This window comes from Barbus barbus (genome assembly GCF_936440315.1).
Source record: "Barbus barbus genome assembly, chromosome: 42".
Lineage (NCBI taxonomy): Eukaryota > Metazoa > Chordata > Actinopteri > Cypriniformes > Cyprinidae > Barbus > Barbus barbus.
This window is the reverse complement of record NC_136720.1, coordinates 16,952,460-16,975,375: the sequence shown is the minus strand read 5'-3', so window position 1 is coordinate 16,975,375 and position 22,916 is coordinate 16,952,460. Positions and strand designations below refer to the sequence as shown.

At 36.3% G+C, this 22,916-nt stretch overlaps 1 protein-coding gene across 1 annotated transcript in view; it reads right to left on the bottom strand.

Annotated features, from left to right (window-relative positions):
* Positions 1-18,198, bottom strand: part of LOC306861087 (protein kinase C-binding protein NELL2-like) — a 49,293-nt gene extending 31,095 nt beyond the window's left edge. The window contains exons 1-12 of the mRNA XM_079403164.1: positions 17,917-18,198; positions 16,996-17,124; positions 10,192-10,342; positions 9,315-9,488; positions 9,117-9,213; positions 8,947-9,019; positions 8,774-8,856; positions 6,817-6,945; positions 3,725-3,827; positions 3,081-3,172; positions 2,108-2,210; positions 872-1,006 (exon numbers count right to left, since the gene is read on the bottom strand). Of these exons, the coding sequence (XP_079259290.1) occupies positions 872-1,006; positions 2,108-2,210; positions 3,081-3,172; positions 3,725-3,827; positions 6,817-6,945; positions 8,774-8,856; positions 8,947-9,019; positions 9,117-9,213; positions 9,315-9,488; positions 10,192-10,342; positions 16,996-17,124; positions 17,917-17,968 (1,321 nt within the window). The 5' untranslated portion in view covers positions 17,969-18,198. The remainder of the gene's footprint in view (positions 1-871; positions 1,007-2,107; positions 2,211-3,080; positions 3,173-3,724; positions 3,828-6,816; positions 6,946-8,773; positions 8,857-8,946; positions 9,020-9,116; positions 9,214-9,314; positions 9,489-10,191; positions 10,343-16,995; positions 17,125-17,916) is intronic.
* Positions 18,199-22,916: the final 4,718 nt, after the last annotated feature.

Here is a 22,916-nt window from a genome sequence, read left to right as displayed (position 1 = left end):
CGTGACTCACAGTGATAAAGGTGAGAGTCACATTAAGACAAAGCAAGTTGTTCACCTCCACATCACTTTAAAGCACAGTCATCACAACTCACAGTTTTAGGTTTTCAATTAAGATGCTTTCAGATAACTGCCTTGAAATGTTAGACAGAAGTCAAAACTGTTAATACTTTTTACTGCAGGGCAAAATATGTTTTTGACCCCATTGTATGGGCAAAAACAGTTGAAACAACTTTCAATATATCTTCTTATCCATTCCACGGAAGGAGGAAGGTTTGGAACAACATGAGGATGAGTAAATGACAACATGTTGTGTTTACTTGTGTTATCTTTGATTAATATTTAAATTTGTTTGATGATCTGAAACATTAAAGTGTGACAAACATGCAAAAAAACCAAAAATCAGGAAGGGGGCCAACACTTTTTCACACCACTGTATGTCACATTCTCGCTGGGCTGCCGTGTATGTTTAGACAAGGTTACAGCCTATTAAAAGCCAGAGAGCCACAGGAACCCTCCTCCACATCTGTACACACACTCACACAGCATGAACTCTAGGGTTTACAATGCATTAATTACAGCTGTAAGGATAATAGCGGTGCTGAAATATTCATTCAGCGAGACACTAAGTAATCACCAGTCAACAGCTTTTGTCGGCACCTCCTCCATCTGTGATTGCGGGCAATTTAGTGATTTGTGAAAGCTCAGTTATTTGCTTATACAAAACAGAAATTTCTAGCAAGCACATCTGTGGGGGGTCAAATAACAGGTGCTATGGAGGGTTTGATGGATTTAGAGTTTCATTTGTTTGTATAATGTTTAGAAACATACATACATCAATGATTGGCATGTTTGCCAGTGGGAATTTTAATACCTTGGCAGTAGGCGCTGTCGTCCCTGAGCGCATGGTATCCTTCCTTACAGCTACAGAAAGCTCCTGCTTCTAGGTTAATGCAGTCCGAATTCTCCACACAATTGCGGCTGTGACCCTCAGCACAGAAATCATGCCCTGGGAGGTGAGACAGATAGAGTAGAAGTGCGATGCAATGCATAAATCTGACATTTATAATTAATGCATTATATTTATGCAATTTTCCCAATGTGGACAAATTTCCAGCTTGCACTAATTGTTGAAAGACAGTTTACTTTGAATTAGGAGGATTTCTTGTTCACCTACGCCTGGCTAGTCGATGTGAAATACTTGTGGGACATTGCATATTCTGCGGTGTGACAGGCTATAAACCATCTAAAATCATTTAAAATAGCATTTTACTAATTATTTTATAATTGTTAATAAATGAGTTCTTAATGAGTTTTTAATTGGGTTTTTTACTTCTAATCCAACATAACACTTAAACAAGCTCAGTTTACTTGAGAAGCAACTTTGAATAAGATATTAAGATTTGTTTTCATATATTATATCTTGATTATCAGTGCATATTGTCCTACTGGGCTTGTTTTATTATTTTACCTGTTTATACTTAAAACAAGTGCAAATAATTAATTATGCAATGCTGTTTGTCCAAAACTGATCTTATTTCAATGATTTAGATTAGAAACACCTTTATCTTTAATCTTTCTTAAAAGAGTACAAATAGGCTGTTTGTAGTTTTAAAAATGTGTCCCACCACAGGACCCTTCAAAAATTTGTGAAAGCAAAAAGGTTAATAAAATGTTCCCAAGGAACCAAGATGTATGTTTTAACTTATATATTCATGTAATTAAGCAAACCAATTAAAATTAAAACACAATTAAAAAACTAAATAAATAAAAAAACAAAGTCAAACAAAACAAACCAAGCCAAACAAAACAACGAAAAACAAACCTAATAAAACTACATTCAAAAATATTGTGGCTCAACTATGAGGTGTGGAAAGGTTGAGCATATGCTGCCCTTTAAAGTATCACTGTTAAACTGGGTGTTATGTGTGTGCAGTTACTGTATATGTGTGAAGGCGGCAAAAATAGATGAGTGCTGTCATGCACAGTCATGGCTTGGTGTTGGAGCACAAATCTAGTTTGTGCGTGCAGTGGTCAAAGGTGGCTGCCCTTAATATGACTCCAATCAGCGGAGTGTAGAGGGTGTGTGTTGTTTCTGAGTGTGTCGCACCTCTGCACACTTTGCAGCAACGGTCTGTGAGCGCGATCTGTTCTGACTCCGGGCAGTTTAGCTCTGGACAAGAAGTGATCTCAACCCTACGCATACTTCGATCCTGCATACACAAAAACAAGTTTTTATTCAATTTATCCTGCAACTAAAACAAATGGTTTTGAAGCATGGTAGCTGTTTTAAAGCTGCTCTAAGCTGGTTCAAGCAACAAAACAACTTCCATGATTGTCTGGATGGGTTTTGGGAACACTTGGACAAACCAGTTAATGACCAGCTTGGATGAGCTAGAAACCAGCTATCATGTTCCAGAACATTGTTAGGAACTTAGGATGGAATTTCAAATCAAATGTTGCTTGGAAATTCTAATTTATAGATGGGCTCAATTCAAATTCTGCCAAGAAATCTAATTCATAAGCAAGATGGCTGAATTTAAATCCAAGCTAATTTTTTTTATTTAATCACTTGTTTGGAATTCTAACATTCATAACCAGGCCGAGAGATAATTCATATTCTGCCTCAAATTCACATTCATAACCAGGCACAGACAGAAATTGAATTATAATTCTTCTTGTAGAAAGAATTCAAATTCTGCCTGGAAATTAAATTCATATCCAGGCCCATACAGAATTTAAATTCAAAATTTGCTTGGAATTCAAATTTGTAAGCAGGCTGAGAGAGAATTCTTCATTTCAGACAGAATTCAAATTCAGGTTCAAATGCTGCTTGGGACTGCAAGTCAAAACCAGGCCCAGGCACAATCTTCGTCAGCAGAATTCAGATTTCTGAAGAATTTCCATCATACATCATTCAGGCTTCCATCATTGAAGGGAATCCACTTAACACATCCACCCAACAGACTTCAGAAGATTTTCTCCAAAAATAAGTGCAAAACAAACATGTGGAAAAAGTCAGATTCTGTCTGGGTCTGTTGAAAATCTTCAGACCACTGGCCTGAAGTTACACTAGTACTTACCCTGCATTCAAACAGCAGACAGTTTCCCTCAGAATCGTGTACGCTTTTACGATCACCTTCCACATACACTCTTCCTCTGAACAGACACACGACTAAAGCCGAAAAGATATAAAGAGAAAAAGAAGCAAAAATGAGATCCAGACAATAAATTAAGAGGACAGAGCCAAAACAAAGCACTTTGGAATGTGAACCAGTAAAGCATCGATAGGACAAGCATGTTAGATTAAGCCTAACAGAGCGCAGTGTTAAATAAAGCCCTGGTCATCAGTCAAACTGCTATTAGCTCTGCTCACTCATACACAACACGCTGCACACTGGCCTTGAATTATTAATGATACCAGAGAAAGCGTGTGACTGCGTTGTGTGTGTGTTGACGTTCACATTTGTGGCAGCAGTAACCTAGCAACACAAGGATGTGGTCAGTTTGTCATCAAGACCGCGGCACGATTATATTAAAGATTTTAGTGGAAAGGAAGATAGTGAAAAGAGATGCTGGAGATATGAAGGAGCAAGCATGAGACAAAGGGAGAGAGAAGAAAAGTTGACAAGTATATGCATTTCTGTAGACGCATGGCCTCATTTGTGTGTGTGTGTGTGTGTGTGTGTGTGTGTGTGTGTGTGTGTGTGTTTGTGTGTATACTCACGCTGGCACTCTTTACAGCAAGCTCCAGGCATGTAGATTGGAGCTGTATCAGGGGGACACTGAGGTGGTAGGCAGAAAATACTCTCACACTCCACTGTACCATTCTGTAGGTGGAAAGCACATACACCATCATCATCAATAAAAGAGCTTCACAATTACACGATTCTGCAACATAAACTGACAGAATCAGACAGTGACTGTCATGAATGCTGATGGCAAATCAGATTGTCACATCTTCAAAATCTTCACAACTAACACAAAGCCCAATAAATACTCAGGTGTGAAGCAACTGATCTTGAGGGTGCATTCCCATGCTATCAGTGACAAAACAGCTTGACTTTCCAACTTTCTGTGCTGTCTACAAAATTAGTATTTTTGTCTAGTTTTTCAGTAAAAATATCTATAAAAATGCCAATGGATTAAAACAAATAAGACAAAATTATATAAATAAACATATTATAAATACATATTAATACATATAGATATTAATATCAATACATATTGTCAAAAATAAAAAAATATTAAATTATAAACTGAATTATAAACTGAAATTTTGTTTATATTCTGGGGAACATAAATGTTTTCACAAGAGAATGCAAATGTTTTGCACACAAACAAAGTTTCTCAGGGGAACACAATACTTTTGTGGGAGAATGCAAATGTTTTGCGAAACGAATGCAAAGTTTCTCTGGGGAACGCAGTAGTTTTGCGAGCGAGTGCAAAGTTTTACAGGGGAACGTTATAGTTTTGCAAAAAAATGCAAATGTTTGGCAAGATAATGCAAAGTTTCACAGGGAAATGCAATACTTTTGCAAGAGAACGCATATGTTTTCTGAGCAAATGAAAAGTTTCTCTGGGGAATGTAATAGTTTTGCAAGAGAATGCAAATGGTTTGTGAGAGAACACAAAGTTTCTTGGGGAAACGTAATATTTTTGCAAGAGAGCGCAAATGTGTTGCGAGAGAATGCAAATGTTTTGCGATCGAACACAAAGTTTCTTTGGGGAACGTACAGTCATGGCCAAAAATATCGGCACCCTTGGTAAATATGATCAAAGAAGGCTGTGAAAATTAATCTGCATTGTTAATCCTTTTAATCTTTTATTTAAAACAAATCACAAAAATCTAACCTTTCATTGGATAATAAGAATTTAAAATGGAGGGAAATATCATTATGAAATAAATGTTTTTTTCTCAAATACACGTTGGACACAATTATTACTAAAAACCAAAGAATATATTTCTGATGTGCAGCAAAAGATAATTGAGCTTCACAAATTAGTGAAGTGGCTTTAAGAAAAGAGCTAGAGCTGTGAAATTTCCCATTTCCAGCATCCGGGCAATAATTAAGAATTTCCAATGAACATAAAATGTTACGAAACTGCCTGAAAGGTCTATATCGTCCTAATGCACGGTGAGAAGGAGAGTTTGAGTGGCTAAAGACTCTGCAAGGTGGAGAATTGCAGAAAAGTCTTGGGGTCAAAAAGCCTAAAAAAAAAACGTCAAACAGCACCTACATCATCACATGTTGTTTGGGAGGGTTTCAAGAAAGATTCAGTTATCAGACATGACTGGAACTTCAAATGGGACTGGCTTCTATGGTCAGATTAAACTAAAAAATGAGCTTTTTAGCAGCAAACTCTCAAGCTGGGTTTGGTGAACACAGGGATAAAAAGCACCCCATGTGTACAATGAAATATCCTGCTGTATTTTTGATGTTGTGGGCCTATATTTCTGCTGGAGGTCCTGGACATCTTGTTTAGACACATGGCATCATGTATTCTACCAAATACCAATAGATACAAAATCAATAAGTGACTGATTCTGTAAGAAATCTTATGATAGGCTATGTTTGGATCTTCCAACCGGACAATAATCCAAACACAAACCTCAAAAACAACACAAAAATGGGTCACTGAGCACAAAACCAAGCTTCTGCTATGGCCATTCCAGTCCTCTGACCTGAACCCTGTAGAAAATGAGTGAGGTGAACTGAAGAGAGGAAGCACCATCATGGAGCTGTGAATCTAAAGGGTCTGGAGTGATTCCAGATGAAGGAATGGTCTCTGATCTCTTGTCAGGTGTTCTCTAACCTCATCAGGCATTTTAGGAGAAAATTTTGAGCTTTTAAACTGGCAAATGGAGGTTTCAAAAAGTATTGAATAATTGGGTGCCGTTAATTGTGGCCAATGTGTATTAGAGAAAAACAGTTATTTCATAATGATATTTCCCCCCATTTTAAATTCTTATTATCCAATGAAAGGTTAGATTTTTGTGAATTTTTTAAATAAAAGATCAAAAGGATTAACAAAGCAGATCATTTTCACAGCCTTCTTTGATCATATTGGGTGCCAATATTTTTGGCCATGGCTGTAATAGTTTTGAGAGAGAATGCAAAGTTTCACATGAAAACAAAATACTTTTACGAGAGAATGCAAAGTTTCTTAGGGGAACGTAATACTTTTGCAAGAGAGCAAAAATGTTTCACTAGGAAATGCAATATTTTTATGAAAGAATGCAAAGGCATTGAAATATAATTCTTCCTCCCGTTTCATATTTCATCCCCATGTCCCCTTAGAGGCTCTGTAGGATATTGTGGAAAAAAACTCCCACAGTAGTAGTAGTAGTCACATCACTGCTCATTTGCATAATTTGTACTGTCACTCATGTCTTTTCAACTATTACTGAAAAGAATGACTTCAAGTTGCTTTGTCGCTCAAAATTGCTGTCATTGTGAATGGCCCTTGAGCTTGTAGTTCGAAAAGTGAAAGTGAAAGTGATGTGACATGTGGCCAAGTATGATTACCCGTTCTCGGAATTTGTGCTCTGCATTTAACCCATCCTAAGTGCACACACACAGCAGTGAACACACACACGGAGCAGTGGGCAGCCATTTTTATGCCGCGGTGCCCTGGGAGCAGTTGTGGTATTGAAGGTGGAAGAGAGCGCTGGACATTCACTCCTGCTGGACCTGAAACTCGAACTCGCTACCTTTGGGTTACGAGTCCGACTCTCTAACCATTAGGCCACGACTTACCCATTTAAAAGCTATCTCTTAAACTAAGTCATTCCATCCTGGCAATACATAAACTTACTGAGCATGTGCAGTTTCTGCATCCATCTATCCAAGCATCATCGTCCCTGTATATCTCTCCATTCAGGGTACATGTCCTCTCACAGTAACAGCCATCCAAGTACTTCATCTTCTCTTCTGCAAGTGCCAACTACAGCACAATGAAGACATGAGGAAGAGAGGGCGAGACTGAATGATGAATCAATATAGAGGGAGGCGATAAAAAAATGAAGAGCAAGCAAAAACAATAAATGTTAGAAAGAGAGGGAAATAAGAGATTTATGATGAAGGCAGCATTTGTGGTGTTCACTATTAAGGCCATTAAATAGACCATAGCACAAAAAAAAACCTATTGACATCCAACACAAACACTATACACTTTGTGTACTGGAGAGAGAATTGAATAAGTCTCAATAAAATGAGACACATCAAATTAACGGGATAAATTTTTATAAACTAACAGCTAATAATAGCAACATTAGCATGCTAAAAGCAATATTTTTTCACCACACAGGTAACCCGAAAATGCAAGTCAAGTCTCAAGTCATTTAATGTCTCGCTAAAAAATCCCATTCAGAATCCTCATGTACTGAAATCTTCCTATTTATGAAGCTCTTTTATAGGCTATAGACAAAATATATGATGATCTGCTTTGTAAAAAAAAACAGGTGTTAAGATATAAGGTTAATATACATCCAGCCTGTTACTTATGTTCTAATCCATTACCATGTTCAAAACAGTTTTTCTGTAATCAAATTCTATAAAAAGAGTCTCATCTACCATGACACATAAGGAAATAGCCTGTGACACAGATATTACAAAACCATATAAATAAAGTTTTTCTTTATGATATAAGTCAGGGGGTATTCAATTAAAGTTCCATGAGGTACGGCCTCTATATTTTCTTCCAAGCAGAGGTCCGGACAAAAAATAATAATAAAAAAAAAAACATTTTTTTTTTAAAGTACATTTTTACATGTATTGTATTCATACATTTAGATACATGCGAGGCCATGTGACAGAAAAAATAGTGTTCAGGGTTTTCCTCCTGAAATCTATATTATTTTAATATTTTACTTAAAAGCATTATCTACTAAAAATAATGCAGCTACAATAATCAAAACGTTCTAATCTTGAGCAGAAAAGAAAAATAACTAGTAGTTTCAAAGTTTATGTTCTATCCTAGCCATCGAACAACAATTTTCCCAATTATAATTACATGATTATTTTGAAATGTTCTTAGTCTACAGATTATTAATTCTTATTATTAATGATTATTAACGTCTTATCGTATCTGGTTTGAACAGTCAAGAGTTATAGGTTATTGATAGATAAATAGATAGTAAGAAAAATAACTATATTTGCAGCATTGTTTTTTTTCTGCTGTGTTTTAGTGAAAGTAACCTATAATTTTGTTGCTCACCGTGTTGCTGTTGTTGTTAAAATAACCGCGTCATCCGCGTCAGCGTGCGCCGGAAGATAGAGAGAGAAAGCGCACGGAGCTGAAAGGGCTTAAATAAAACGCGTTTGGCTTTAGATAAAATACTAGAGGATATAGGCTGAAAGCGCTTGTTGACCCTGAGCGCTTGTTAATGTGACCCGCTCCGCTGTTTTGACGCGCCGCTCACTCGAAACGGTGCTGCTGTCACGGCTCGCGGTGCGGATGGATGCCGGGGTGCGGATGCGGTCCGCCTTTTGAATATCAGTTTTATAAGTATTTAAGGATAAAAGACTCGAGTTGCTTTTAAAATATTCACGAGTCCTTTTCATTTCAGGTCGAGTCTGAAGTCTATAAAAATGCGACTCGAGTCCGAGTCACTAACTCGAGTACCCATCTCTGTTGCACGGATTGAAATGAATGAAACTGTGACAAAATTCAACAGCTGTTCTGCATTAAATTAAAATAATCAAACTGAGCAAGCAGCAAATAATTTTTAAACACAGGATACCACAATGCTAAACATTTTTTATGTACTTACCTTGCTTGATGTTTTAGCCAAAATATCTTGAAGTTCCATGATTTTCTGAACCAGCCCATGGAAATCATTACAAGTGGGACAAGCTGAAAATTGGTGGATGTACATTAATGCCATTTCCAGACCAGTAAGTAAACAAAGTCCAAAGTAAATTTTTTCTGAATGTATGCACTTACTGCGGTTGAGATCTGGACATTGGATGACGTATCCATGGGGTATGACAACCAACTGAACATCTTGCATCACTCCCTGACAGAAAGAAAGTCACAGAGATGTAGACAAGACAAACATGCAATTTTACATGTTTTACGGACTATTTTTAATGTACAAGATTATTATGTTGTACCTTGAAGAACCCATGGGCATCATTTCTTTGACCAAGCCAGATGTTTGTTCCTCTGGGAAAGTCCATAGATGGCATCTCCACAATCCTTTCGTAAATTCTGAAAGCAAGCATAAAATAAAAACCAACACAAGAGTGGACATTGATACGGACTACTACATGGCATTCAAATCTATCTCTGGTGGTTCTCAAGCCATTCACCTGTTGCAGTCAATATGGAGCACCACGTGGGTGGCACTAAATGCCAGGGAGATTTTGTGCCAATATCCATCTGCTAGACTATAGGGGAAGACCTCTCTCTGCTGCCGCTGGTCTGAGGTTTGGAAGAAGAGACGGATCTCATTACGCAGACCGCTGCTCTCTACCTCCAGAAACCTTAGGAGGAAGCCAAGAAAACAGATTTATCCTTGTGAAAAGTCATAATCATGCTTGAAATCTAAGAACTGCAGGAAATAACTGCCAAAATATCTTCTGTTAGTTCTAATGTTCCCATGCACAAGACTTCTGCAGGTTAAGCTGCCAAGCGGTCGTTATTAAATTCTGGTATGTGCCAAAGCAGCAGGGAATAATGCGGCTCAAGGGAATGTAGGAGTTTTGAATGAATGTGAAGAGGAGCAGTGATCCGTGAATCTCTTGGCCTGGACTCCGAGTGCTGACCTTAAAGAGGTGGTAGAATCAATACTGTGTGTGTTTTAAGAAATGTCAGTGGACACCCCAATCATAAGTGTTACAGACATTCCATCAGGAGAACAGATTTTGTGTTCCTCGGAGGAACAGTAAATTAAACAGAAAAAAATAGAAAGAAGATTTTACTGGAGCAAAAGCCTATACCGGAAGAATGGATGCACGGACAGCCCAATAGATAGACAAGCTGATGGATGGATGGGTGAATAGAGGGAGGGATAGACAGATGAACAGACAGACAGACAGACAGACAGACAGACAGACAGACAGACAGATAGATAGATAGATAGATAGATAGATAGATAGATAGATAGATAGATAGATAGATAGATAGATAGATAGATAGATAGATAGATAGATAGATGGATAGATGGATAGATGGATAGATAGATACCTCTGTTCTCCATAGTGGATGGACAGCAGCACTCCAGAGCTGAATTTCTCCTGTTTGAGGGTCAGCAGAAGACTGAACTCAGTTCTTCCTCTCAGCTTCTGAAGAATTCTCTCTGCTGTCTTGAAGGAAGCTCTTGCATTCCTTGATGTGCCTGATGGAGAGAGTGACAAAATCAGTGAAGGAGAAATTCTGAGGCATTTGCTCATTCAACTTGGATCATCTGAATATATGATCTTACAAGCTTTATATATTAAAAGGATCCCAGAACAGGTCACACTGATGTTTTTGATCCATCCATCACCATGTAGTCAAGCTATGTATTCAACACAATCATCAGCTTTTCAGTAATTGAATGTGTTAAACATTTACACTACTGGTACGAAGCAAAAGTGGCTTAGAGGCAGAAACAGTCTTTAGTTTCCAGACCATGATGTAGCTATGGAACTATTATGGCCGTTTTGAGCCAACAGGACCATCTGGTGATATTTATGTTTAAATATCCACTCTGAAGCCGGTGTGAATGCTGAACAAAGCAGAATAAACGAGCATGATAAATACCAAGGGGTCAAATTTGGCTAGTTAGCATAAACCAATTAGCCTCGGCAGGTAAACTATTCCATCTGTACTCAAAAAGCTTCTTTTTTTTTTTTTTGCCAATAATGCAATTTTGTGCCAAAAACAATATATAAATTACATATATTTTATTGAATCGATGCCTTGTAACATCAAAGAAGGATAGTTGCTAAAGGGTTTAGGAATAAAGAGCAAAGAAGGCAGTCGCTGAGCAACAACCATTGAAATGAATGGGAATTCTAACAGATAACTTTCTCTATTAAAGATATCATTGGAGCATACAAAGGACAATTTTAATGAAATGAGGATGGTAGACTGACATGCAGGTCATGTTGTGATACTGATGTGAGTGGCATTGAACAGAAATTTAAAAAAGAGACTAAGGAAGGAGGAAACACACTGGGAGAGCTGATGAGTTGGCTGAGGAGGACACAGGAAGTTGACTGTCTCCTCAGGGACGAATGTTTATATCAGGCCTGTCAAAACATAAGAAATGTCTGGGTCTGGTCCTCTCACAGGATAAAAATCATGCAACACACACACACACTCGCACACACATAAGGCCAACCGGAGAACACTAATGTTCTGTAGCTATTGTCAAGTAAAGCTCAGGGGAGCTGTAAGCTGCAGCCGTGAGCCTATTGTACGCCAGGAATGAGGTGGAGTTTCAGCACCTTCATTAATCAAATACACTGTACGACAGTGAGCTGAAGCTAACCTGGTAACCTCGACAATCCGCAGAGGACACCGCAGCTGATCTAAAGGATTCCAGGACAGTTCACAAGTATCAGCATTAAAGTCCTCTGGGGAAGTGCAAGGAAAACACGTTTTTTTTCCTGGTCACCTCTCAGATTAATTGACATTGGATCGACACTTCGTCTCAGATGTGCTATACTTCTATCCCGCTCATCATTGAGGGTTGTATTAATGTGCTGTAAATCAAAGGCTAGTCGTTTCGCTGGCAGCTTTTAAAGGTCAGAGAGTAGCTAAGGAATGCTGGTGGCTATCCTCTTGGAAATTATGCAGATTACAGTAATAACTCTATAAAAATAAATATATACATTTTTTCAAAATAAATAAAAAGTATTTACAAATCTATAATGATAAATATTAGCTATAAATAAATAGATATATGTAGAGAGTTAGCACAATATTAAATATAAATAAATAAATAAATCTGAACAGAAAAGGATTTAGCTAAATATTGAAAAATAAATAAAATGGTTAGCTAAATAAATAAATAAAAGGTAAAACATCTGAACAGATAGAGTCAGCAAATCGTTAAATTTAAACAAACAAACAAACAAGTAAATTACAAATCTGTGGAGACAGTTATCAAAATATTAAATATAAAAATCTGTAAAGAAAAAAGTTTTTTTTTTTAAAAATCATAAAAGAGCTAAATAAATAAATAGTTACAAATCTGTACAGATAAAGTCAGCTAATCATTAATTATAAAGAAACAAATAAATAATTAAATTACAAATATCTGCAGACAGTCACCAAAATATACAGAAAAAATGTTAAACATAATAAAAGAGCTAAATAAATAATTACAAATTTGTACAGAGCAAAATATTGAAATTTAATAAATAAGCAAGCAATTTTGTTACCTAAATATTGACATATAAAAATATAAATAATAAATTAAACATTTAATAAACATATATCAAATATATTTAATAATATAATATAAACATTTATATATCAGTTTTTAAATAAACATAAAAAAATGCTATTTTATTCATCTCATTTAAGGAACATTTAAGTTCCTAATTTCCAGGCCATGAGGACACAATCACAACTGAGCAAGGAGGTAATCAGTAATCTGAATCTGTAATCAATTGCTCCAAGTTATCAAACACCATAGTCCTGCTACGCCTCAAGAGAACCAACAACTTCAATAACGATAAACAAGAACTGGGCTCCTGGGAGCGAGAAACTCAGTGTGATGCAAATTATGTAACTCAGGTGACACTATTCTGGCAGAATTGAAATTAAAAGCCTTTAAGAAGATTGCTGGTGAGTTTTCCTAATGATGCTGAGTATCAGTGCCACCAATAATATGAGCAATTACATGTAAAAAAGCACTTAAATTGATCACAAGTCAGGGTACTTATGATGCAAGCACTTAAAAGTGTGTCCTAACATACCTTAATGAAAATTTAAAGCCAATGTAAAAAAAACTCATTTACAACTGATGAATTATTCAAGGTCTATTATAATGACAAAACGAACAAGTGTCTCTCCTCAAGTTAACATCGCATTAATCAGAAGACATAGGTCCATTATTCAGTGCCTCAAAGCAGTGGTTTGGTTGGTAGAAATGCCACCAATGCATATATTAAAGGAACAGTTTGCATTTTTTCCCCCCACATTTTTCTTTTCATACACTTAAAGGGATAGTTCACCCAAAAATTTAAGTTTTCCATAAGAAAGAAAGTTGGGTTTGAAATGACATGAGGGTGAGTAAATGATGTCAGAATGTTCATTTTTGAGTGAACTATGCCTTTAAGCCTCTGCAAAAAAATGTCATTGTACTGCAGACACAAAGTCGAGACATGGAATCTCAGCTGGGGAATGTGGGATACGAGCAACATAGAGTATTTTTCTGGTCCAGACGGCATCAGTGTGCACAGGAGAAACACTTAGCTGATGTCCCTCTTGGCAGCTGCATGCTCAAATAGCTGATGAATGAGCAGGAATCTGATCCTGGCATTTAAAAGATCCAGTCAGCACCAGGTCTGGCAGAAGAGGTACAATTGTGCCAGACTTCTTTCTTTTATTGTTTGCTTCCACCCTGCTCCATCCCTTTGCTCATTAATTCATTCAGTCAGAATAAGTTATTCAGTGAAACACACTCACACTCTTACGACTTAGACGCATATTAGGCATTTTGATGTTTAACATTATGTTCAAGGGTAGAGATTCAGCTATAGGTTACTTTTGCGTTTTTGTCCATCAGATTAAAATTAAAAGAGGAAACAATCAAATTGAAATAAAGTAATCCAAAAATTCTAATGTGAATCATAATATTATGTAGGACATAAAAGAAGAGATATTTTGAATGCAAAATCACTACATAAGTATATTAATAGTGGACCATACATCTCATGTAGCCAAAATTTAAGTAATTATTCACTGATAATCTTCCAATCCAGTGGGCTGTAACTGATTCAGTCAGTGAGTTAAAAATTAGTACCTGATTAGTTTAATTCATGAATGTATCATTCAGGATTTGTGAACTGAATCAACAGATTAATTGAACAGAATCTCATCATTCTTTCATATGATTCAACAATATATATGGACCACTTTTATGATAATTTTGGTGCTTAATTTGACATTTTGGAGTTTGACAGCCTCAGTCCACATTTACTTTGATTATATTGAAAACAGTGTACAGGATATTTCAAAATTCACATTTTGTGTTCCAAAAAAGTTCATATGGGTTAATAATACGTAAAAGTAAAGTAAAAATTTCATTTTTGGTCTATACCTTTAAATTTTACCTAAAATATAAATACCTATAAATATAAATATTTTTGTTGAATTCCCAACAAATATGACTACACTCCCAGAAAAAAGGTGTGAAGCTGTCTTTGAAGTACAAAGGTAGAAAAGCTAAAAATTTACATCTTTGTACCGTATTTACCTATAAATGGTACATATTAGTACCATTTTAGTACTTTACAAGTACAAATAGGAAAAACGTCGTAGCGCCAAAAATTCTTCCAAAAGTTCAGTAGGCAAATAACATAATGTAGGGTGCGTAGATCCAAAAAATACAATGATACAAAGATGAAAGAGATTCGCACTCGTCCAGATTCAGCCCAAAAGGTTTATTTCATTTATTGCTCAGAGGTCACAAAAATATGAGCAAAAAGGTGCAAAAGTGCAGAACGTTTTCAGATATTAACCCTTCCTCTGTGCCATGTGCTACCAAGCAACACCTGCACTCATTAAAACACGTATTACCGTAATACACCTAATATCACAAAGATACAAATATACTGTATGTATATATATATATATATATATATATATATATCTCAGACATATAGCAAAATACAGCAAATACATTTACAAATCATCACAAATTATCCATATTCAACTATATCAACAAAATATAGGCCTATATAGAAATATATACCAGTAAAAATCTCATGACTCCAACAAAAGTACATGGCACTAAGGAAGGGTTAATATCCAAAAACGTTCTGAACTTTTTTGGACATATTTTTGTGACCTCTGAGCAATAAATGAAATAAGCCTTTTGGGCTGAATCTGGATGAGTGCAGATCTCTTTCATCTTTGTATCATAGTACTTTACAAGTACAAATTAGTACCTTTTGGGGTACCACCTCAGTGACAGGTCTGTACTTTTTTTTTCTGTGAGCATAATGTGAAAAATATGTAACTGTAATAGAAAATTACTCATACTAAGATATAAGATTTTGTTCATACCGCCCACCCGCACTTACTCAATAGCACAATGTCTGGCTACAGTGGCACTATAATATGTTTAGCCTTCAATTATCTTTCATATCTCCTCCTCCCCTATTCTATTCTCTTTTCTCCTCTCCTGTATAAACAGCACAGCATGGATGTCATTGACGGACATTGATAGGTCTCTCATCTGCATTCTGCACATTTATGATCTTGTCTCCAAGCCTGTCTATTAGAGCCCAATTCCGCAATCCCACTGGCATTTACTGGAGTGCCAATCAATATGGTGGAGGTGCCATCTTCCCAAATTAGAACAAGACTATTGCCCCCACAGAAATCAAATGCTTCTGCTTATCATAAAATGTCAGACTTTTTTTTTCTACCAAATACGTATGCATCCCTAAGTCTGTCTAATGCAAAGTGTATGTGTTTATGGGTGTACAGTTGCACACGCACAATGTATACAGTATGAATACATTCCCCAGAGCAGCCATGTCTTATACACCATTCATACTGCAGTGCGGAACAGAAGTGATGACACAGATGCTGGCTAACTGCAAACCTAGAACGTTACTGCATGCATAAAAATCTGTCATCATCAGAGGTCATGGGAGTGGTGACAGCATAGCGCCTTAAGTAACTAAAAGTTTGGTGGTTTTGTCCTAAGGTGCCGAAGAGCAGTTAAGCCAGAAAGCAGAGAACGACCATCACCATTGTGCCCTTGAGCAAGACACAGAATAGAAAAGAAAACACTAGAGCAGGTACAGACTACACAAAGAAAAGAGAAAAAAAATTATAGAATACAGTAGGTCAAACATAGAACAGAACAGAATAGAATAGAATGCAGTAGAGCAGATATAGAAAAGACAAAGAATAGAACAAAATAGGACAGAATATAGTAGAGCAGGAATAGAATAGAATAGAATAGAATAGAATAGAATAGAATAGAATAGAATAGAATAGTGACCAGCAGTCAATAACAAAAGTTGATAACTAATACTTTAGTAATACTTTAGAAAGAGTACAGTAGAAGAGAGAAGAAAAGAGTATACAAGACTGGAAAGAACAGGAGTCAATGACATGAAAAAATAAATTTTAAAAGCCCTAGAAACCGACTTCTTTGGTAACTGGTTCTATTTATCAAACTGTAACTCTAGAGCAGGAATCCTCAAATCTGGACCATTCCTGCAGAGTTTAGCTCTAACCCTAATCAAACACACCTGAGCGTGCTAATCAGAGTCTTCAAGATCATTAGAAAATCACAGGTACAGTAGATGAGTTTGATCAGGGTTGGAGCTAAACTCTGCAGCAAATTGGACCTCCAGGGTAAGATTTGAGGAACCCTGCTTTAGAGTCATAAACAGCATCATCCTGGCATTCAGAGTGAACCATGGAGCCAGATGTTATTCCCTACTCTACTCGCTGTCCTCATTAACTGCATCTCCTGAATGGGATGACAATTCTTTGATGGGCAAGAACTTGCTGCTTAACACAGGAGCCTGTTTACTCCTGGGACTGATGCTTCTCTGTTGGGTTGATCCATTTTTCATGAGAGATTAAGTGGGATCTGGAATTATGCCATTCTAAACCAGCTGTCTGCTTGGCTGTTTCCTCTCACCAGATGTTGACAATGGATTCCAATTTCTCTAAATTGATGAAGCTCACAGTGAATGCGTTTTTTTACTGAAAAGCTGCTGTGAAGTCAGTTACACTCTGATACTAAACAAAAGCAAAGAATCACATGCCAGTTCGATTGACTTGTTAAATGCCAGTTACACGCACCTTCAAACAGATATGCTCTGCTCTCATTGTGGAACCCCTGGACCTGGGAAACACCAGCACTTGACCTCACAAGATCAAACTCCTGGAAGATATCCACATGTAATGCTGGATCAACCCCCAAAGCTGAAACTAAAGACAATAAGCATAAGGAATCATTTACAAACCGAACTGAATAAAAGCAATTAAATATAGTCAGTCAGTGATTATAAAAACACTTTAAAATAAATATCTGTTTTTGTATATTTACATATACAGATAACCACCATAATAATACAACTGGTAAAATGGAAGACTGCATGATATATTAATATACATGCAAGTTAATCTACACTGAGCATAATAAACTCAGTGCTCAGTTTTACTCACACAAACTCCAAAACACCATCAGACAAAGCTAAATGAATGGTATATTTACTAGATCAAAACACACAAATTTATATAACTGATCATTTAAAATAAGAAACCATTTTTAACCGAAATATAGCTATTACTATTTTCTTTACATACAGAAAATATAAATTTAATATATATATATTAAAATATGCAGATTTGATTAAATTATAAATAACATAGGCTACTAATTAAAAACTAAATTTTTACAGTATTTTACAGTATTACATGCATAACTTTTGTATCATTTATGGTAAGCTAACTTACAGTTAACAGGTATTCACAGTTTTTATTATTATTTTTATATTTTTATTATACGTTAAATATACACATTTTAAATAACCTAGAACAAATTTATAATATTTCCATATTTATAAATAAAATTTCACATCCCAAAATTTCGCTTGCTCAAACACTATAAACATAGGTGTAACCACCCACTACGCAAAATATAAGCATCCCATAAACATAAGCACCCATCCCGTTGCCGAAATTCACCGGCAATAAGACGTCTGTCAAATAAAATCTTACCGCACAAAAGTCCGAGAGTGCAAAACGCAAAATAAAGTTTGAATAATCCCATTGTGAAGGAGGTGAGAGAAACGCCTATTCCATCATGCTGATGTTCTGCTGGATACTGAGCGAGATGCACATCAGAGATACATCTCCAATAAACGCATCCTCAAATCTTCATTACACTTGGCCAAAACTTTAGCAAATTAACACGGAGATTTAAAGCAAGAATGCAAACTCCATCAGGCGAAAATTCAGCTTTTGGAGCTGCAGTGTACTTGTGAATGAACGGTCAGTGGTGAGATGCAGGCGCGTCTGTCCTCCCTACGACCAGAGAGAGAGAGAGAGAGAGAGAGAGAGAGAGAGAGAGCTTGAACAAACGCACCTGCAGCTCAAAAATCCTGCCATCTGCTGGTCATGCGCATAAATATGTTTAGCCTATAAAAATTCACATAAAATTTGAAGTTTGCAGATAGATACAGTACGCATACAATACCATAATAATAGCTTTTATTAAAGACGTTAACATTATTACATTCTCAAATAGCTCAAATAACCTGTCATTCATGAATTTACCTATGGGAGAAAGCTTGTTGGCTTTAAATGTGTATTTTCTGTTCCCCTCTTTATGCCTAAAATAACTGGAAACATTCAAGATACAAATAGCCGCGTAACACAGGTAAGAATAAAGTTACAAGATATTAAGGATTCTGATAATTACTCTCATAATTTTATCAAATTTATAATAAGATAGCACATGTTCGTCTGCAAGATGTCTATTATGATCTGTAAAGCATCTGCTGTGTACAAACATCTGACAGACGTCTGTAAGATGTCAGTGTTACATATTCTGAATCATAAACTTATTAAATACATCTAATAAATGCCATTTGGCATCTAAAAGGAAACATCTTATAGACGTATTGCAGATGAGCAAACACTTTAATAAATACGTCTTGCAGATGTAAATGCAGACGTTAAATAGACGTCTCCGTACGTGTGCTATCAAGATCTTGACTTAGTTAAAAATGTGATGCTTTGATGAATTCACTCCTCCCCGACATGTTAATAAACTAACTAATGTAAACCAGTGGAGATGAACTGATTAAATATTCATCCACTAAAGGCATATGGACAATATTTTGTTGCTTGGATATCCAGAATTATGGTGCTCAGATAACTAAGACACGTTGCCATGGCATCTGCAGTGCATTTGCATATGGAAAAGGGTCAAAGAAGAAGGTCATGTGAGGCAGAATTAATAATTGCTCGACCAATCAAACAGATCATGCATTCAATGTGCATTTTACGATGTGTGTGGCAGACTTGCACCAGTGATACATGTAGCACAGCACGGTGTTAAAATGGCTGGCTTTCCAAAAATGCTAGTTGCATCTGTAATCTGTCCATGTGAATGCGGTTCCAACACATTGCATTAAAAAAGAAAAAAGCAGGGAGTTTGTGTGTGCATGTGCCTATAGCTCATGCATTAGTAATGAATCATTTGGATGGCAAACCTATAAATCTGATTACACGATCCTACAATCTCTTATTATTTATTAAACCATTGTAGCGATATGCATTATATTAATCTAAATGCATATAAACCACAAACCAGTGGAGAAAACAGAGAGAAAGAGAGTGAGAAACTGCTGGATGTCGTCGCGCACACCTTTCAGTTTCCACAATGACAGCTCAAGGCATCAGTTAGACAGAAGGCATCTTAAAAAGTGATGCACAGGGAGGTAGCTGTCCTCCATATCAGTTCAGTCACTACATAACAACAAGTGTTTCAGACAACAGCCTGTCTGCATGACAATTTTTGTGGCCTCCAATAAAAGCAGCAGTTGGAGACTGCAGTATGAGTTCTGTGATCATTCTCTTAACTAGAGAGAAGAATACAAACCACATAGGACTTTATTCGATTAAGGGAGTGCTTTTTAAATATATTTCTTATTAATATCCCCAATGGTTAGGGCTTGTAAATGCTTTATATATTTTGAGCCTTTCTTCCAAAGGGGACTTCTTCAGTCCCCTTTGGATGGTGGTGGTGGTGGTGATGTTAGTTGGTCACTCTGTAGTCTATGTATTATTGGTGATACTCAGCTAACAGGGAACGTTCTGGCAAGGTTCTCTTAAAGTTATGAGCAAACATTCTTCCAATAACTTATCAGGTCTTTAATAATAAGGTTATAAAAACGTTAGCACAAAAATGTTTTGACTACAATGTTTTAGTTTTGAATTTTTTTTATTTTTTATGTTAGTACTTGTTTCAGAATGTTCAAAAAACATTCAGAAGTAACATTCTTAAGTTTGCAAAATTATAAAATGCAATGCTCTCATAACCAAGATTTATTTATTTATTTTTTAATTATAAAAAAAAAAAAAAACTGGACATTTTCAAAACTGGACAGTTCTCTTTCAGAGAACATTTGAGAACACTTATGAGAGTGTCAATAAAATGTTTTTAGAAAATATTTGCCTAAGGTGGTTTGCTGGTCTCTCAAACTTTTAGTAGATTTTATAGTGGCAGACCAGCTTAAACCATCTAAAATCAGCTCAAACCAGCTAAAACCAGCTTAGGCCGTCTTTTTTTCCCCCCTGGATGAGTAGGAATTTGTCTTGGTCACAGAAACAACAACAGTCAGACAGTAAAAAATTATATAAAAATGAATAATAAAAAGATAGCACAATATACCCTATGTACCAATACCATCCACACCTCAAAAAAAGACAAACATTCAGTCTTATACAGTGCTGCTGGAAAGTTTGTAAACCCTTTAGAATTTTCTATATTTCTGCATAAATCAGATCTAAAACATCAGATTTTCGCACCTTATCAGTCCTATATATACACTAGTATATATTTAGTATCAGTCCTGAAAGTAGACAAAGAGAACCCAATCAAACAAATGAGACAAAAATATTTTCTTTGTCATTTATTTATTCAGGAAAATAATCCAATATTGCATATCTGTGAGTGGCAAAAGTATGTGAATCTCTTGGATTAGCAGTTAATTTAAAGGTGAAATTAGAATCCATCTGTGAAGAGGTGTTTTCAGTCAATGCAATGACTATCAAATGTCAGTACATGACCTGTTTTATTCAATAAACAGGGATCTATCAAAGTCTGATCATGTTTGTGGAAGTGAATCATGTCACAAACAAAGGAGATTACCGAGGACCTCGGAAAAAGAGTTGATGTTGCTCATCAGGCTAGGAAAGCTTACAAAACCATCTCTAAAGAGTTTGGACTCCAAAAATCCACAGTCAGACAGATTGCGTACAAATGGAGGAAATTCAAGACCACTGTTACCTTCCCGAGAAGTGGTCGACCAACAAAGATCACTCCAAAGCAGAACGTGTTATAGTCTGCGAGGTTGCAAAAGTTCCCAGGGTAACTTCTAAGCAACTAAAGGCCTTTCTCACATTGGCTAATGTTAATGTTCATGAGCCCACCATCAGCAGAACACTGAGCAACCATGGTATGCATGGAAGAGTCGCAAGAAGAAAGCCACTGTTCTCCAAAAAGAAAATTGCTTGCTAAAGATCATGTGGACAAGCCAGAGGACTATTGGAGAAAGGTTTAATGGATGGATGAAACCAAAATAGAACTTATTGGTTTAAATGAGAATCTATTATGAAGACACATGCATTCCAGCTTAAGAATTTTATCCTATCTGTGAAACATGGTGGTGGTAGTATCATGGCTTGGGCCTGTTTTGCTGCATCTTGGCCAGGATAGCCTGCCATCATTGATGGAACAATGAATTCGGAATTATACCAGCAGATTCTAAAGGAAAACGTCAGGACATCTGTTTAAGAACAGAATCTCAAGACAATGTGGGCCATGCAGCAAGACAACAACCCCAAGCACACAAGTCATTCTACCAAAGAATGGTTAAAGAAGAACAAAGTCAATGTTTTGGAATGGCTGAGTCAAAGTCCAGACCTTAATCCAATTAAAATGTTGTGGAAGGACCTAAGCAAGCAGTTCATAGAAGGAAACCCACCAACATCAGAGTTTAAGTGGTTCTGCACTAAGGAATGGGCTAAAACTCCTGCATGTTATTGTGCAGGACTGATCAGCATTGAAAGCAAAGATTCACATACTTTTGCAACGCACAGGTATGTAATACTGGATCATTTTTCTCAATAAATAAAAGACATTTTTTTCTCTAACTTGTTTGATTCGGTTCTCTTTGTCTACTTTCAGGACTTATATGAAAATCATAATTATGCAGAAATATAGACAATTCTAAAGGGTTCACAAACTTTCAAGCAGCACTGTATGTTGTTAAGAGCTTGACTGGTTCGCTGTCATGTCTGTTTTTTTGTTTTGTTTTTTATTAATCAGCACAAAGCCACCTAACTTAAGCAGCCACTCAAAAATGACTGCAGATCCAACATGACTACTCTTCACCCAAACAACCACTCGGTGCTGTCTCCACTTCACTAAAGAATGAGACGCTCTAAACCTGTGAGAGGCACACGCGGCTCTGCAAGTGCAGCATGAAAACACTTATCTGATGCACAAGTACAATCACAGAAGATTGAGTGTTATCCTGATATCACAGGGTAATATCAAACAATACTGTATATAGAATAAGGGACAAAAATTCAAAACGTGATTTGTTTGTTTAATGCTTGATAGGCAACAAGTAAACAAAGAAGCATAATTGGCTGTACAACAATAAAAAGACATACAATGCTGACATCTAGTGGAACAAACACAGACGCACAATTTCTTAGATATTCAACTGTATATTTATGGGACTAAATGGGAACACACACACACACACGTGTATATATATATATATATATATATATATATATATATATATATATATATATATATATATATATATATATATATATACACACACACACGTGTGTGTGTGTGTGTGTTCCCATTTAGTGAAAACAAGTAGTAGGATATATATATGTATCCTACTACTTGTTTCACTTCTGTTCAGTTTTTATAATTTTTGTTTGTTTTTTAGCATGTGTGTTTGGCT